The sequence below is a fragment of the Scyliorhinus torazame genome, chromosome 1 (assembly GCF_047496885.1).
Source record: "Scyliorhinus torazame isolate Kashiwa2021f chromosome 1, sScyTor2.1, whole genome shotgun sequence".
Taxonomy (NCBI): Eukaryota; Metazoa; Chordata; class Chondrichthyes; order Carcharhiniformes; family Scyliorhinidae; genus Scyliorhinus; species Scyliorhinus torazame.
The window spans coordinates 31,343,643-31,360,298 of NC_092707.1; the positions used below are offsets into that span (position 1 = coordinate 31,343,643).

At 45.6% G+C, this 16,656-nt stretch overlaps 1 protein-coding gene across 2 annotated transcripts in view; it reads left to right on the forward strand.

Moving 5' to 3' along the window:
- coro1cb (coronin, actin binding protein, 1Cb) overlaps positions 1-16,656 on the forward strand; it is a 323,977-nt gene that overhangs the window by 280,891 nt on the left and 26,430 nt on the right. For both annotated transcript variants that reach the window (XM_072482289.1, XM_072482370.1), the window contains exons 5-7: positions 2,969-3,150; positions 3,948-4,067; positions 7,299-7,403. In XM_072482289.1, the coding sequence (XP_072338390.1) occupies positions 2,969-3,150; positions 3,948-4,067; positions 7,299-7,403 (407 nt within the window). The remainder of the gene's footprint in view (positions 1-2,968; positions 3,151-3,947; positions 4,068-7,298; positions 7,404-16,656) is intronic.

The window sequence follows — 16,656 nt, forward strand, 5'->3', positions numbered from 1 at the left end:
CTTTGCAACTTCCTGCTCCCTCTATTTACAGTTGCCCCTTCGTGTCATCAGAAAGCTTGAGATACACATGCCTCTATTTCTTCGCCCAAGTCGTTTATAAATAGTGAAGAACTGAAGCCCCAGAACAAGTTCTTGGGGACATCCTACCAATTTGAGAACATTGCTATTGTCCCTAATCTGTGCCTCCCAATCAATTACCTATCCAAGCCAGCAGGTTGCCTCCAATTTCATGCCCTTTCATTTTTAACAATGCCTTACATGGAACTTTGTTGTTCATAACGAGAGGATTTGAGTATAGGAATAGGGATGCTTTACTGAGCATTGATGAAGCCACAACATACCAGCCTCCCCGAACAGGCGCCGGAATGTGGCGACTAGGGGCTTTTCACAGTAACTTCATTTGTAGCCTACTTGTGACAATAAGCGATTTTTCATTTCATTTCACCTGGAGTATCGTGTGCAGTTTTGGTGTACTTATCTGAGGAAGGATGTTCTTGCTGTGGAGGGAGTTAGCGAAGGTTTACCAGGCCTGGGGTGGCAGAGCTTTCATATGAGGAGAGGGACTAAGTCGGTTAGGATTGTATTCATTGGAGTTTAGAAGAATGAGAGGGGATCCCTTAGAAATGTATAAAATTCTAACAGGATTAGACAGGGTGGATTCAGAAAGAATGGTTCTGATGGATGAGGAATCCAGAACTAGGGGTCATAGTTTGAGGTTAAGGGGTAAACCTTTTAGGTCTGAGGTGAGGAGAAATTTCTTCACCCAGAGAGTGGTGAATCTGTGGAATTCACTACCACAGAAAGTAGTTGAGGCCAAAATGTTGCATAATTTCAAGAAGAAATCAGATATCGATCTTGGGGCCAAAGGAATCGAGTGATATGGGGAGAAGACGACACTTGATGATCAACCATGATCATAATGAATGGTGCAGCAGGCTTGAAGGGCTGAATGGCCTACTCCTATTTTTTTTATGTATGCTTCTATGTATGCGTGCCATCTGAAGTCCATATCAATAACCTCCATAGACACTCCCTTAACTGCTGTGTCTGTTACCTCTTCAAAAGGTTCAACTAGATTCATTAGAGAAGACTTGCCTATTACAAATTCAGGCCAGTGTTCTCTCATCAGCTTATTTTTGTCCAAATGCTTAATCACCCTGTCTCTCTGAACAAGGTTCCAATAACTTCCCTCCAAGGAACTTTAGATTAATAGCTATTTGCTAATTCAAACTGATTTCAACAACCCAAGAATGTTTTTGAAATTCCGTGCGCTCTTAACTTGGAATACACTTACACAAAGCTTTCATGTAAACTGGTTATCCACAAAGTCCTTCTACTCTGCCCTATCCTGCCATAGCCTGAATGGTCAGTGAGCAATTCTGAAAGCTTTATCCTTCTTTGATCCACAGGCCATTTCCTTTAGGTAAGTCATGGTAATCATTTTGTAAGTTTTATTGCAAACCAGTCAAACAAGGTGACAGCTAACCAGCTGCCAGAGCCCCTAGACAAGTGACTATGTGAATAAATAGAAGCAAGAGTCTTTGCAGAACAAAAATACTGAATCAAATTTAAATGCGGCTTTGACCGAGTCAAACCCAGTGGATTTTTCAAATAATGTCTTGAGTGGTTTTTCTTTTTCTTAAAAAAATCTTTTGAACTAAAAGCAATGCAAAAAGTGCTAAATTATAGACAAAATACTCAATTTTTATTGTATTCTAGTCTGCAATTTTAAAAAGTTCAGCCTAAGACAGTTGCCCCTTTAAAACAGAAATCCATCAGTAACAGTGAAATTGCTATGGTGATAGTGTAACAATGATTCATTAAACGCAGTGCATATGAATATAATCTTAGCTGTCTGAACCCAACCTTCGAACCACTTCCTCTGTTATATTTGAAACTGTTGCACTTAATTGACTGACATGAATCAGCCCCAAATCTCATTTGGGCAGTTAAACAACGTTGCATCCTTGTAAGCGGGAAACAGCTTTTTACTAAAAGCAGGCAAATGACCCTGCACAATGGCAATGAATCCCTAATTGACCAACAGACAGGCCTATTTATATTACTTCTCCACAAGGGTAGCGGGTAGAATCTGATGTTTGTTTCTGCCGCAGTTAGAATTTGTGACGTTAAAGGAATGATTAAGATCCACCCTTTCTGTATTTGGAAAGAATCACCCAAACACACCGCTCGTTACTTGTACAACATGATATATAATGCTCCTGTCGTTATAAATCACTCGTCCTCGACCATGGGTGATTTGCTTTTGATTGAAGATTTGCATATTTTTAAAAATTGCATCCGAGAGCCCTTCCTGTCTCCTTATTTCATGTTTTGTCGTATTTCTGTCATCAGCTTCTCTGTTGTAAATTTTTATGTCCTTATTTACAATCAGAACTACCGACATAAAATGGTCACCCTGTAATTATATCCTCCAGCCATAGTGTGGTGTTGTACCACCTCAGTTTGGAATTGCCTGACACCTCGGGCTGCCCTTCAGTCAACACTGCTGCCCAACTTGTTCCACATCTTCCATTTCTTTCTAAATGTAAAATTAAAACTCCACACACAACATATGAGTTTAAAATGGGGCTGGATGATACCTATTCACCCTGGTCCAGTTATCCTGCTTTACTAAGTGGAAAACAGCTTTTTACTAAAAGCAGGCAAATTACCCTGCACAATGGCAATAATGAATCCCCATTTGCACATATTCAGTTAATCTGATGGAGGATAAGTGTGACATAAAAATATAATAACTTTGAAAAGTGCTCAATTACTTTCCAAGGGTTTGTGTTTGAAGTTGTTTATATTGTGAAACTGGATTCAGGGATGGTCTGACCCGCACTGGTATTTAGTTGGACATACTCTAGTACTTCCAAGTGCTTTGGGACATCCCGAGGTCATGAAAGGCAACATACCGTTCAGGTTTTAAAAATACTTTGGATCTGTGTCTTTTACTGTTTAGGGGGTGACAATATACTTATCATCTGGAATGTGGGAACAGGTGAGGCCATGATAACACTTGATGAGATGCACCCAGATATGATCTATAGCATCTCCTGGAACCGTAACGGAAGCCTGATTTGCACGACATGCAAGGACAAGAAACTGCGAGTGATCGATCCACGGAAAGAGGAAATTGTTGCTGTGAGTACTTTCTTCGTCCCATTAGTAAACGTCCCATGGGGCGCATTACTTGAGATGGCAGAAGTCGAATCTGATGTAAGCAATAACTAAACATCTAAAGCAAGAAGTACAACTCTTAGTGAATGGAGAATAATAAAGGCTTTTATGGCTAATTAATGCAGTGCATCAACCAGGGCAAGAAATATGAGGTGAACCTCCAACCACGTGTCTGCATCATTGCCCACACCGCTTACTTCCATACCTCGGCTCACCTGTTGCTGAAACCCTCATGCATGCCTACATGATCCGATTGGGCAGTGCCTCAGTTTTTAAAATCCTCATCCTCGATTTAAACCATTACCTCTGGCCTGACCATTACCTGCCTCCGTAACCTCCTCCAGCCCGGCATGAAATAACGTCAGCTGGATGTTTTAAATATCTGAAGATTGGAAGATCAATGGTAAACTGACGAAGCAAGGACTTCATAGCTTTGTGGTTATGATAATTTGCAATTTTGAATGAGTCTAATACATAGCATGAGCTTTGATTTTGAGTAGTAATGTGAGGAGGAGAATGGGGCATTCAGACTGATATAAAAATACTCTTGGTGAGGTGAGTGGCCAGGTATAGCCACAAGAGAAATCATTCCTATTGATAAAACTTGGAACCCAGAGGCCGCAAGCAGATGCGTGTGCTTATTTGAATTTTATATGAATTTTAAACATCTATGATGCATGCGAGGAATTCTTTGCTCTTTTTCATTGAAATTAAAAGGTGGTTTAAATATTCTTCCTTCCCTGAATACTGAATGAATACAGGAGAAGGATAAAGCTCACGAGGGAGCAAGGCCCATGAGAGCGGTGTTCATGACGAATGGAAATATCTTCACCACTGGCTTCAGTCGCATGAGCGAACGGCAACTTGCTCTGTGGAATCCGGTGAGTTTGGGCATCAAACGCCAATTGAAGTCGAGGTAGGGGGTGAAGAGAAGAGTTTGGTTGCTCTGTGTAGAAGATTTTCTGATTTACTTTCTGGTTACATTTTGCTGCATGCTACTTAAGTTAATGTTGGGATGGAAACTTTCCTTTGGTAATAGAATAAAATTATACTGGGCTTCACAGGTCAGGCAGCCAGATATTATGCTGCATTGTTTGGCAAGTGGAGAACTGCTGAACATTATCTCCCTCAAAGACACAACCCCATTAACAGAATGTGCAATCTAAATCCATGAATCGGATAATCAGGGTTTTACATACTTGGTTGGTGCTCATGTTTGTGTGACAGCTCCCTCCAATTGGATACAGTTGTCTAGGGACCTCGGGTGGTAGAATTGTAGTACTACAAACTTGAATGGTTCGATACTGGCAGAAAAATTAAGAAGAATGCTTATGGCTCAGAATTACATTGAAAGTGTGGGTTGACTTACTTCAAAATGCCTGATTCTGAAATATTCTTCAGTAAAACATGATCCTAACCAAAGCAAGAAGATTGAATCACTTTTCATCTAGATCCACTCTAGTGATGTCATTGATTAGGGGCAGCACGGTAGCATTGTGGATAGAACAATTGCTTCACAGCTCCAGGGTCCCAGGTTCGATTCCGGCTTGGGTCACTGTCTGTGCGGAGTCTGCACATCCTCCCCCTGTGTGCGTGGGTTTCCTCCGGGTGCTCCGGTTTCCTCCCACAGTCCAAAGATTTGCAGGTTAGGTGGATTGGCTATGATAAATTGCCCTTAGTGTCCAAAAGTGCCCTTAGTGTTGGGTGGGGTTACTGGGTTATGGGGCTAGGGTGGAGGTGTTGACCGTGGGTAGGATGCTCTTTCCAAGAGCCGGTGCAGACTCGATGGGCCGAATGGCCTCCTCCTGCACTGTAAATTCTATGATAATCTATGATAATATATCAGAATAAGTGTTAATTTTATTAGTAGCTAAGATTCTTGGCCAATCCATTGTTACCTGAATTGGGAAGGAAAGCAACCATGTTTGTAAGTTTCAACACAATTACTGTTTATTTATAACCAAAACAAATGTAGACTATGCAGTACAGCAACTAGTTAAAGGCGAGCAAATACCTGGCTCCCCTTAACTGCCCCACTCTACCAATGGACACAGGACAGACAGAGGGAAAGGGTGAAAAAGAGTCAGGGTTAAACCCAAAGGTAAGAGTCCTTGCTTCAGATGATGAGTTCTTCAGTGCTTCCTTTTCACAGTATCAGTGTAGTTTAAAGTCTCTAGCCTACAACTTGTAATATTCTTCTTTGTAGCTCAGCAGTATATCTTACTCAGTGCTTTTCCAGAAGAGGCCCGTGGCTTCACAGCAGCCTCTTTAGCACGGCCAATCCACCTACCCTGCACATCTTTTTGGGTTGTGGGGTTGAGACCCACGCAGACACGGGGAGAATGTGCAAACTCCACACGAACAGTGACCCAGGGCTGGGATCGAACCTGGGACCTCGGTGCAGTGGGGCAGCAGTGCAAATCACTGCATCACCATGCTGCCCTTCCATGTCACAGTTCTAACCAGCACCCTCCTCTTTCCTCTTCCACCCCCCCCCCCCCCCCCCCCCCCCCAAAACCACAGAACAGTGTCTTCAGGGTGCATTTCCACAATTTAAAGTTGACAAGCTAGGGCTTACCCACTGTGTGCCAGTGGACACTCCACTCCTCCATCGTTTGTTCGTAAGCATCTCAAATGATGGCTCTCCCTTATGCTGCCATTTCTATCGGTATCTGTGTATTTCAGATGGTGTCTCTGTGAACGTCTACATGTTATGTGTGCTATCTCTAGCCAGAGCCCCCATCAGATTCATCATCTCCAAACTTCTCTTTGGACATCCATTCGCACAGGGTCATCTTCCATATTGTCATTTATTGCTCTCCCTTTAAAACTCTGCCTGACTCTCTCTCTCTCTCACACACACACACACACACACACACACACACACACACACACATACACACACAAATTGTTGAGGCTGGGATCGTTTAAAACTGCAATTTTTGTTAGGTTGAGGGATTTGGAACTAAGATAGGTAAAATGGAGTTAAGGTACAGATCAGTCATTAATCTAATTGAATGGCAGAGCAGGCTCGAGGGGCTGAATGGTCTACTCCAGTTCCTACATTCTGTTGTTGCTGTACTACTTATAGGCACCTGCACAATGTTCACCATTAACAATTCCCCAGGTACTGAAGAAGTCTGTCATATCCAGCAAGACTTGGGCTAAAGTGTGGCATGAATGTTACTTGTCACTAAGTGCCAGGCAATGGTCACCTCCAACAAGAGAGGATGTAACAGTTGACCCTTGAAATTCAGTGGTATTACCATCGCTGAATTTCCCATTATCAACATCCTGGGAATTATGTTGACCAGAAACTCGACTGCAGCAGCCAGGTAAATACTGTGGCTTGAAGAGCCGGTTATATGCTCGGAATTCTGCAACGAGCATCTCTCTTCCTGACTCCCCAATCTATAAGCCACGAGTCAGGAGTGAGCTGGAATACTCTCCACTTGCCTTGATAAGGGCAGCTGCAACAACACTCAAGAAGCTGAACAGCATCCAAGACAAAGCAGCCCGCTTAATTGGCACCTCATCCATCACCATAAACGTTCACTTCCCCCTTTCCACCAACAGTGACAGCAGTGTGTACCATCTAAAAGATCCATTGCAGCAACTCCTCAGCAGCCCTTAAACAGCACCGTCCAAATCCGCAACCCCATTGCCAAGACGGACAAGGGCAGCAGATACATGGGAACACCACCATCTCCAGTTCCCTTCCGAGCCGAGCATCATTTTGACCTGGAACTATATTGCCATTCCTTCACTGTCACTGGGTCAAAATCATGGAACTCCCTCCCTTAACAGCACTGAGTGTACACCGCATGGACTGCAATGGTTCAAGAACGCAGCTCACCACCACTTGCTCAAGAGCAATTAGGGATGGGCAATAAATGGTGGCCTAGCCAGCGATACCCACATCAGGTGAACTATTTTAAATTTAAAAAAACTAGGTGCATCTGATATCCAGTCACAAACCAATTCACAGCTTCCTAAACCTACAAATTGTATTCAAGGGGCCTGCGATTAACCAAAGGGGGTTTGCAACAATTTGCAAGTATATATTTTGTGCGTTTTGCAGAGTTGTTACTGTTTCTGGATTATTTTTCTAGGAAAGCATGGATGAGCCCATAGCGCTGCATGAAATGGATACCAGCAATGGTGTGCTTTTGCCATTCTATGATGGGGACACAAATGTTGTTTACTTGTGTGGAAAGGTAAGAATTTTTATCTTGGGTATGTTATGAATACCAAAGGGTTGGGGCCATGTTGAGCAAAGTGGTTACCAGCTAGAAAATGAAGATCATAAAACAGTAGGCGGGCCTAGGTAGCTGGAGGACTGGAACTGAGGTGTCTGCACTGCTTGCAACAAAAAAAAATGCAGCCCAGAGCATTGTTTTGTTTTGGGAGTTAAAACTACACTTAATTTAGAAGCAGCCAGCGAGCATGGGTAAGCTCCATCGTCATGGAGATGGGTGGAGCTTAAGAAGTTCTAGGGTTTCAAGTTATCTGCGTTTGCTTTGAGAGAGTGTTCTGAAGCAGGGGGGAATAAGTTACTGCTCATACCGAGTTCCAGGCAGCAAAAAGATCTAGGAGCCGGTTGATAGTTCTGCAGTTAAGGTTCAGGAGAAGCTGTTGGGGCCATTTGTAACTCGGTGTGGCTGGAGGCTTGGTTATATCCAGGGGTCATGCTAGTGAAGCTAGACGACTATTAAAGAGCTGAAGTGCCAGTAAGTAGAAGCTTATCAAAAGCTCGTGGGCCTGGCCTAGAATAACAGTTACTCCGAGCACCCTTTTAGTTTGTTTCTTTGTATACAGAGCATCAAAGCATAATATTTAAAGACATCTCCAGCAATTAATTTATTGTGGAGTTTCTTCCTTGAATTAGCGATGATGGATTCTCCTATTGCTTCAACAGATGAGAAAATCACAGACTGTTTTCCCGATGCAATGAACGTCTTTGTCTGTCCCTGGTTTCCCAATTCTAGCAGTGGCCTCCCTGTTTCCAGAACTGGCTCTGTGATCAGCGCTAAATATATTCAGCTACTGAGAGCATCGATTGAGAGCAGAGGGTGCGATTTTATAAAAAAAACTCAACTTTTGCAAATGTGATGCCTAACTCTGATGAACTGTATTGAAATCTCTCTCATCTCGCCTGGTAGCAGAGTTGCTGCACACAGACCTGAAAGGGGGGGGGGGGAGAGAGAGTGGAAATGAAAGGGGAGGAGAGAAGGGGTTGTTCGGTCAATGTTAACTGTGTCAGCTCTTGTCAACGCAGCCTTTCTGAAATGGGACTCATTCCAGAGACTCATTGACAACCTGTGAATTCTTTGTATTTGTAAAATTATATATGATTATGATTCAGTACAGCAAATGGGAAGCTTTCCATTCTCGATCAAAGGAATTTGGTTAAGAGAGGAAAGGAAACTGAATCACCCGGGTAAGAATTTCTGTGAACCTCAGGACTTATAAATAAGCGGTGAGCTGATCTGTGAACCATGGCCAGCTTTAATCAAGCGTGTGACAGAGATGCAGTTTGGTGTTAATGAGGCTAACAGCACTTGCCAGTTCAAATAGTCTTCTGCCTACCCCTACCCTAACAGCTCAAACAGCTGTGTGTTGACAGGTATGTCATCAATTAGATCACATTACAAAGTCTTACAACACCAGGTTAAAGTCCAACAGGTTTGTTTCGATGTCACTAGCTTTCGGAGCGCTACTTCCTCAGGTGAATGAAGAGGTATGTTCCAGAAACATATATATAGACAAATTCAAAGATGCCAGACAATGCTTGGAATGCGACCATTAGCAGGTGATTAAATCTTTACAGATCCAGAGATGGGGTAACCCCAGATTAAAGAGGTGTGAATTGTATCAAGCCAGGACAGTTGGTAGGATTTTGCAGGCCAGATGGTGGGGGATGAATGTAATGCGACATGAATCCCAGGTCCCGGTTGAGGCCGCACTCGTGTGCGGAACTTGGCTATAATTTCTGCTCGGCGATTCTGCGTTGTCGCGCATCCTGAAGGCCGCCTTGGAGAACGCTTACCCGGAGATCAGAGGCTGAATGCCCTTGACTGCTGAAGTGTTCCCCGACTGGAAGGGAACATTCCTGCCTGGTGATAGTTGCGCGATGTCCATTCATTCGTTGTCGCAGCGTCTGCATGGTCTCGCCAATGTACCACGCTTCGGGACATCCTTTCCTGCAGCGTATGAGGTAGACCACGTTGGCCGAGTCGCACGAGTATGTACCGCGTACCCGGTGGGTGGTGTTCTCACGTGTAATAGTGGTATCCATGTCGATGATCTGGCACGTCTTGCAGAGATTGCCATGGCAACATTGTGTGGTGTCGTGGTCACTGTTCTGAAGACTGGGTAGTTTGCTGCAAACAATGGTTTGTTTGAGGTTGCGCGGTTGTTTGAAGGCAAGTAGTGGGGGTGTGGGGATGACCTTGGCAAGATGTCCATGGTCATCAATGACGTGTTGAAGGCTGTGAAGAAGATGACGTAGTTTCTCCACTCCGGGGAAGTACTGGACGACGAAGGGTATTCTGTCGGTTGTGTCCCATGTTTGTCTTCTGAGGAGGTCGGTGCGGTTTTTCGCTGTGGCGCATTGGAACTGTCGATCGATGAGTCAAGTGCCATATCCCGTTGTACGAGGGCATCTTTCAACGTCTGTAGATGTCTGTTACGCTCCTCCTCGTCTGAGCAGATCCTGTGTATACGGAGAGCTTGTCCATAGGGGATGGCTTCTTTAATGTGTTTAGGGTGGAAGCTGGAGAAGTGGAGCATCGTGAGGTTATCCGTGGGTTTGCGGTAAAGCGAAGTGCTGAGGTGATCGTCCTTGATGGAGACGAGTGTGTCCAAGAATGCAACTGAATTTGGAGAGTAGTCCATGATGAGTCTGATGGTTGGAGGGAACCTATTAATGTCATCGTGTAGTCGTTTCGTGGGTCCAAAGGAAAAAAATGTCATCGATGTATCTGGTGTATAACGTCAGTTGAAGGTCCTGTGCGGTGAGTAGGTCCTGTTCAAACTTGTGCATGAAGATGTTGGCATATTGGGGTGCGAATTTGGTCCCCATGGCTGTTCCGTGCGTCTGGATGAAGAACTTGTTGTCGAAGGTGAAGACGTTGTGATCTAGAATGAAGCGGATGAGTTGAAGAATTGCGTCTGGAGATTGGCAGTTGTCGGTGTTGAGTACTGAGGCTGTTGCAGCAATGCCGTCGTCATGGGGGATGCTGGTGTAGAGTGCCGAGATGTCCACTGTGACGAGGAATGTGTGGTTCAACTGGTCCATGGTTGCTGAGTTTCTGTAGGAAGTCCGTCGTGTCGCGACAGAAGCTGGGCGTACCTTGTACGATGGGTTTCAAGATGCCCTCGATGTAGCCAGAGAGGTTCTCACACAAGGTCCCATTGCCTGAAACGATAGGGAGGCCTGGTGTGTTGGCCTTATGTATTTTCGGGAGGCAGTAGAGATCTCCAATGCGGGGAGTACGTGGGGTGAGAGCACGTAGGGTGCTCTGAAGATCTGGATCCAAGGTCTTGATCAGTCTGTCAAGTTGGCGGATGTGTTCCTTGGTCAGATCTGCGGGTAACTGTCTGTAGTGTTCTTGGTTGTTCAGTTGTCGGTATACTTCTTTGCAGTAGTCCGTTCTGTTCAGTACGACAGTGGCCCCTCCTTTGTCTGCTAGTTTGATGACGATGCTGCGGTTGGTCTTGAGAGCGCGGATGGCATTGCGTTGTGCTTGGGCGACATTCGGGGCTGTCTTGTGAATGAGACTGATGAATCTGGCATTGACGCGACTCCTGACGGCTTGAGCATACATGTCAAGTCTAAGGCAGCGGCCTTTCGGAGGGGTCCAATTCGACTCTTTCCTCTTCGGTTGCCGCACCGCAGATCTCTCGGTCTGCTGTTCCGGTTCATTGATAGTCTGCTTGGGTTCGCTGTTGGCCTCTTGGGGTCTGTGGATCCCCATCTCTGGATCTGTAAAGATTTAATCACCTGCTAATGGTCGCATTCCAAGCATTGTCTGGCATCTTTGAATTTGTCTATATATATGTTTCTGGAACATACCTCTTCATTTACCTGAGGAAGGAGCAGCGCTCCGAAAGCTCGTGACATCGAAACAAACCTGTTGGACTTTAACCTGGTGCTGTAAGACTTCGTACTGTGCTCACCCCAGTCCAACGCCGGCATCTCCACATCATCAATTAGATCAGTCTGTGTTGAATCTTTATCCAAGACTTCAATATGGGATCAGTATTGCTGCTCTCCGCACAATCCAAATGTACAGAAGACAAAATCCTTTAAGGCACCATCAGTTCCATTTGTTGATTCATCTGTGAAGCTGCCTTGGGAAGTGCATTGAAAGCGAAAAGAAGTACGGTGCAGAGCCTGTACTTGCGCGCCTGTGTGAGATCTTCCTGTAAGAAGCTACCATACAAGATAGGGTAATTAACAAAAAGTGATGCTTGAACACCACTGAATCAAAGGATTCTGGGGGTGGGAGTAGCAGGAAAATGACGATTTTTATTTTTGTCTGGACATCTGCTAAATAGGTGGAAACAAACTTGACAAATACTTTCCCAGACAAGTTGAAAACGTGAGGGTATCCCTTTTTTGAGTAAAGAATTTAACATTGCCTAATTTTTAACATGATGACATAAAGATATACTGATTGGGAGGATATCCTGTGCTTTGTGGACCAGGATAACGTTTGCACAGTTACAATAACTGCTGATGCGTTCGAACGCCTGTTAACCAAAGTTCTGACTCGTGAGCAATGTTTCTCCTGATAGCTTCCACAGCTCCCTCAGCCATATCTCCAGTGCCACTATAAGGATTTTATTTAGACAACACATTGATTTTATATGTGAAACTCCTTTTACTTGCAGTGTAGGGCTGGCATCTATCATTCTCTCCATTTTATTATAACCTTTACGTTCATTGGCAGCTTAGTCACCACAGTCATTGCTTACTGACTGACCACCAGGGGGCTTAATGTGGCAACTCCGCAATATTGCTTCTTTCCTCTCGCCATAGTTCAGTTTGCAAGTGCACAATGGGAAGGATGAAGGGTAGTGGGGAAGGGTCCAACTGCTGTGCCCTTATTCGTCTGGGGAGATGGATGGGGCCCACTCAGCGGTTGATTGTCTGGTTCTCGATTAGCAGTAATATCTTAGGAGAAGGTTTGTGGATCTGAGGGGACTGTTCTGACAGTTCTTGTTCCTCCCTTTCACCTTTCCTCTGACTTTGAGAGTTTTTGAGGGCATTGCTTCTACTTGTCTCTTTGTGCTGGTGCCTGTGCAGACTGGCTGGGGTGGTGTTGGGCCTTGGTGACATTCAGACATGTCCTCCAATTGGGATCAGTTTATATTCCTTTTGGCTCTTGGCCCTGAGGTATCCTGCTGCCCGGATGAGGGCTGTACTCCTGTTGGTGTCCTGATGTCTTGTCCTTTGATCTGGGGATGGGAGAGGGGATTGTGGAAGTTCGGATTCCTGATCTTGCTGTTTTTTTACTCCTTTGGGAGACCTTAGGCTGAGTTTGGTTGTGCCCAGTCCTCTCTCTGTCTTTGTCGGTGAGGATGGCTGCTTGCTCTGGCCTGGATCTGGAGAAGAGTTCAAATTGCGCTGTGCGAGATAGTCAATTTCCCCTTGACTCTGGGTTCTTAGGGTATTTTTTTCTTTTGTCATTTTGTTTTGTAGCTGTGGGTGAGATGTAGGTCGATAATGTTGCCTGCATCCCGTTCGGGTGCAGACAGGCCATTTATCAGTGAATCATCCGGCCTTACTCATTCCCAAATTTGTAATGATTATTGTTTTGTGCTGTACCTGTTGTACATCGGCACCTACAGCTATATTTCTGCTTTTGTTTGTTTGCCTGTTGCAAATTGTTTGTTAAAATTGAAAAATCCAATAAATAGACTTTATATATAAAAAAAAAAAAAATCCCTTTGCCCTTGCTTCCTATTGAAATACTGTTGAAGTTCCAAAATCAAGAATCCGTATCTAAAAGGTGAGAATTCATGTTGATATTTTGGGTGGGCATGACATCCAAGGTCAGGTAGCCTCGAATGAAAAGACTACACATAAACTGTTTGTCATTTCTATGTCGCAAACCTTTGTTTTAATATGCACCGCAGCACAGGCTGGCTCCACTGGGTGGTGCTGTCGTGCCATTCGCTTGTGTGTAGGCACCTGTAGAAATCACAGCAATACATCTTGTCACTGTGCTACTGCTCTTTGAATGGAGCCGTTTACTCTTATCCCATTTCACTGTACTGCATCCTTCTACATTCACAGAATCATATATCACAAGAGACAGCTGTTTGGCCCACTCTCCCTTGCCAATCTCTGACAACGTTCCCCAGATCTCCCTCAATTTCTCACTTTAAATTAATTACATCATAGAATTCACAGTGCAGAAGGAGGCCATTCGGCCCATCGAGTCTGCACCGGCTCTTGGAAAGAGCACCCTACCCAAGGTCAACACCTCCACCCTATCCCCATAACCCAGTAACCCCACCCAACACTAAGGGCAATTTTGGACACTAAGGACAATTTATCATGGCCAATCCACCTAATCTGCACAGTTTTGGACTGTGGGAGGAAACCGGAGCACCCGGAGGAAACCCACGCGCACACGGGGAGGATGTGCAGACTCCGCACAGACAGTGACCCAAGCCGGAATCGAACCTGGGACCCTGGAGCTGTGAAGCAAATGTGCTATCCACAATGCTACCGTGCTGCCCGGTTCGCTTCTCGGAAGTTACTATTTTAAAAAATGTTTTTATTGAGGATTTTTCATAATATGCAGAACAAAGGTAAGCGTGGAAATACATTGAAAACAAAAGAGAAATAAAGAAAAATATATACACATCGGTCATCTTCCACTATTTACATTGGTTACAGCTCCTCGTTTTATATTCTCCAGGAGACATTTGGTTCAAGTTGACTCCCCTGTTTCTTTCTTCCCCTTTTCGTCTTGACCTCCCTCCCCGTCTGGCTGTCTTCCTTCATCAGCTCTTATATCCTGTTATCCTGTTCCTGTTAGGTTGGCGTGGATGCCGTGTATTTTGTTATTTGTTGGACATGGTTGGACTCCATGCCTCTTTATTCCCTCTCTCTCTCTTTCCCCCCGCCCCTTCTCTCATTGTTATACCATGGCTACCCTCTCCCTTCCTTTGGCTGTTGATTACAAACCGGTCTTGGAATAACTGGGTGATTGGCTCCCACGTTTTGTGGAAGCTCTCTTCCTTTTTAAAAAAAATATGTTTATTCAAAGTTTTTCCAATACATTTTTACAAAACACTCCAGAAAGGAAAGAAAATATATAAAAGAGAAATACAAAGGGCATTACGCCAACACACAAAGCAACTTAATCCTCTAACCGTTAAACTATCTAACAAACTAAGAACAAAAATGGGGCAAACGCCCCTTACATAAACCAAAACAAGAACACCCCCCCCCCGCCCCCCGGTTGCTGCTGCCATTGACCTCCACCTAATGTTCCGCGAGAAAGTCTAGGAATGGTTGCCACTGCCTGGAGAACCCCTGCGCAGACCCTCTCAAGGCAAACTTCATCTTCTCCAACCTGAGAAACCCCGCCATGTCATTGACCTAAGCCTCCACGCTTGGGGGCTTCGCGTCCCTTCACATTATCAAGAGCCTTCTCCGGGCTACCAAAGAGGCAAAGGCCAAAACTCTGGCCTCTTTCGGCACCTGCACCCCCGGCTCGTCTGACACCCCAAATATTGCTATCCCCCAGCTCGGTTTTACCCGAGTATCCAAGACTCTGGACATAGCCCTTGCGAAGCCCCTCCAAAACCCCTTAAGTGCCGGTCACGCCCAGAACATATGTGCGTGATTTGCTGAGCTCCCCAAACACCTCACACACCTGTTCTCTACCCCAAAAAACGTACATACCCTCGCCCCTGTCATATGCGCCCTGTGCACCACTTTAAACTGGATCAGGCTAAGCCTGGCACAAGACTAGGGAAGCTCTCTTCCAACCCCCCGAGAGGGAATTTATTTTTCTCCATTTGGAGACATTTCGATAGATCGGACAGCCAGCCTGCAGCTTTGGATGGTGCTGCTGACTGCCAGCCGAGCAGGATTCTCCGGCGGGCAATTAAGGAGGCAGAGGCAAGGGCGTTGGCCCTCCTCCCCATGAAGAGATTTGGTTGTTCTGATACCCTGAAAACTGCCACTCTTGGGCAAGGCTCCACCATCAGACTGCTTTAATGGCTGGTTGTCTCTCTGCTTGTACAGGGGCCCTGGGCCTGGCGGGGTTGGTGCACTGCTTTCCTCGTGGTGAGCAGGTCAAAGTCCATTTGTAGCTTTTTCCTCTCCGCCAGGTGCTCTAAGGTCAGGGCCTCAGAGTATCGCTGGTCCACTTCCAGTATGATGTTGATTAGCTGTTGCCTAGCCAACCCCTCTTCCCTATCTCTCTGTGCTTTATAAGCGATAATTTCACCCCTGATCACAGCAGTAAGCACCTCGCAGAACGTGAGGGTGAGACCTCCCCATTCCGGTTATCAGTGATATACTCATCTATGGCCTGTAATATTTTCTCACAGAAACCCTTATCGGCGAGGAGGGCTGTATCCAACTTCCATGGGGGGCATTGAGCATGGCCCATCTCCAACCTCACATCCAGGTAATGCGGAGCATGTTTGGAGATTACAGCCGTGCCATATTCCACTCTTACTAGCCCTGGAAGCACCAATTTCCCCACTACAAAGAAGTCGATCTGTGAATATACAATGTGTACCTGTACTGCCATGGGTCCACAGCCCCCATCCGTTCCATGAATATGCCGAGTTCTTTCGCCATGTTGGAGGTCTTTCCTGTTTTGGGATTTGACCTGTCTGTCCGTGGGTCCTGTACACAGTTGAAGCTCCTCCCCGCCCCCGCCCCCCTCATGATTATTTGGCAAGTGTCTATGTCTGGGATTTCCACCATGGTCTTTTTAATAAACTTTGTGCTGCCCCAGTTGGGCGTGTACATTTTGACCAAGACTACCGGTGCCCGATCTAGGACACCGCTGACCATGACGTAACCTCCCGCTGAGTCCGTATCTGTCCTTGTCGCCATAAACATTGTCCTCTTATTTAACAAATGGTTACCTCCTCTGGCCCTCGTTCCGTAGCAGGAGTGGTAGGTCTGCCTACTCAGCCCTTCCTGGTCCTCTCTCAGATGCGTCTCTTGGAGGAAGACTATGTCAGCTTTCAAACTTTTCAGATGGGCGAAGTCAGGATCTTTTCATTGGGCCATCGAGTCCCCTGACGTTCCAGTGACTATCCTAATGGGGATTCTTTGTCTCTCCGCTCCTGCGGGATTAACCATACTCACCTGGTGGACGCGCCCCTGCACTCCGGGGTTCCCCTTTGTTACGGGGCTGTCCAAGATGGCCACGGTCACCGTTCTCCCCATGAGGCCGGGCACCTGCGCTCCGGCATTTCCCT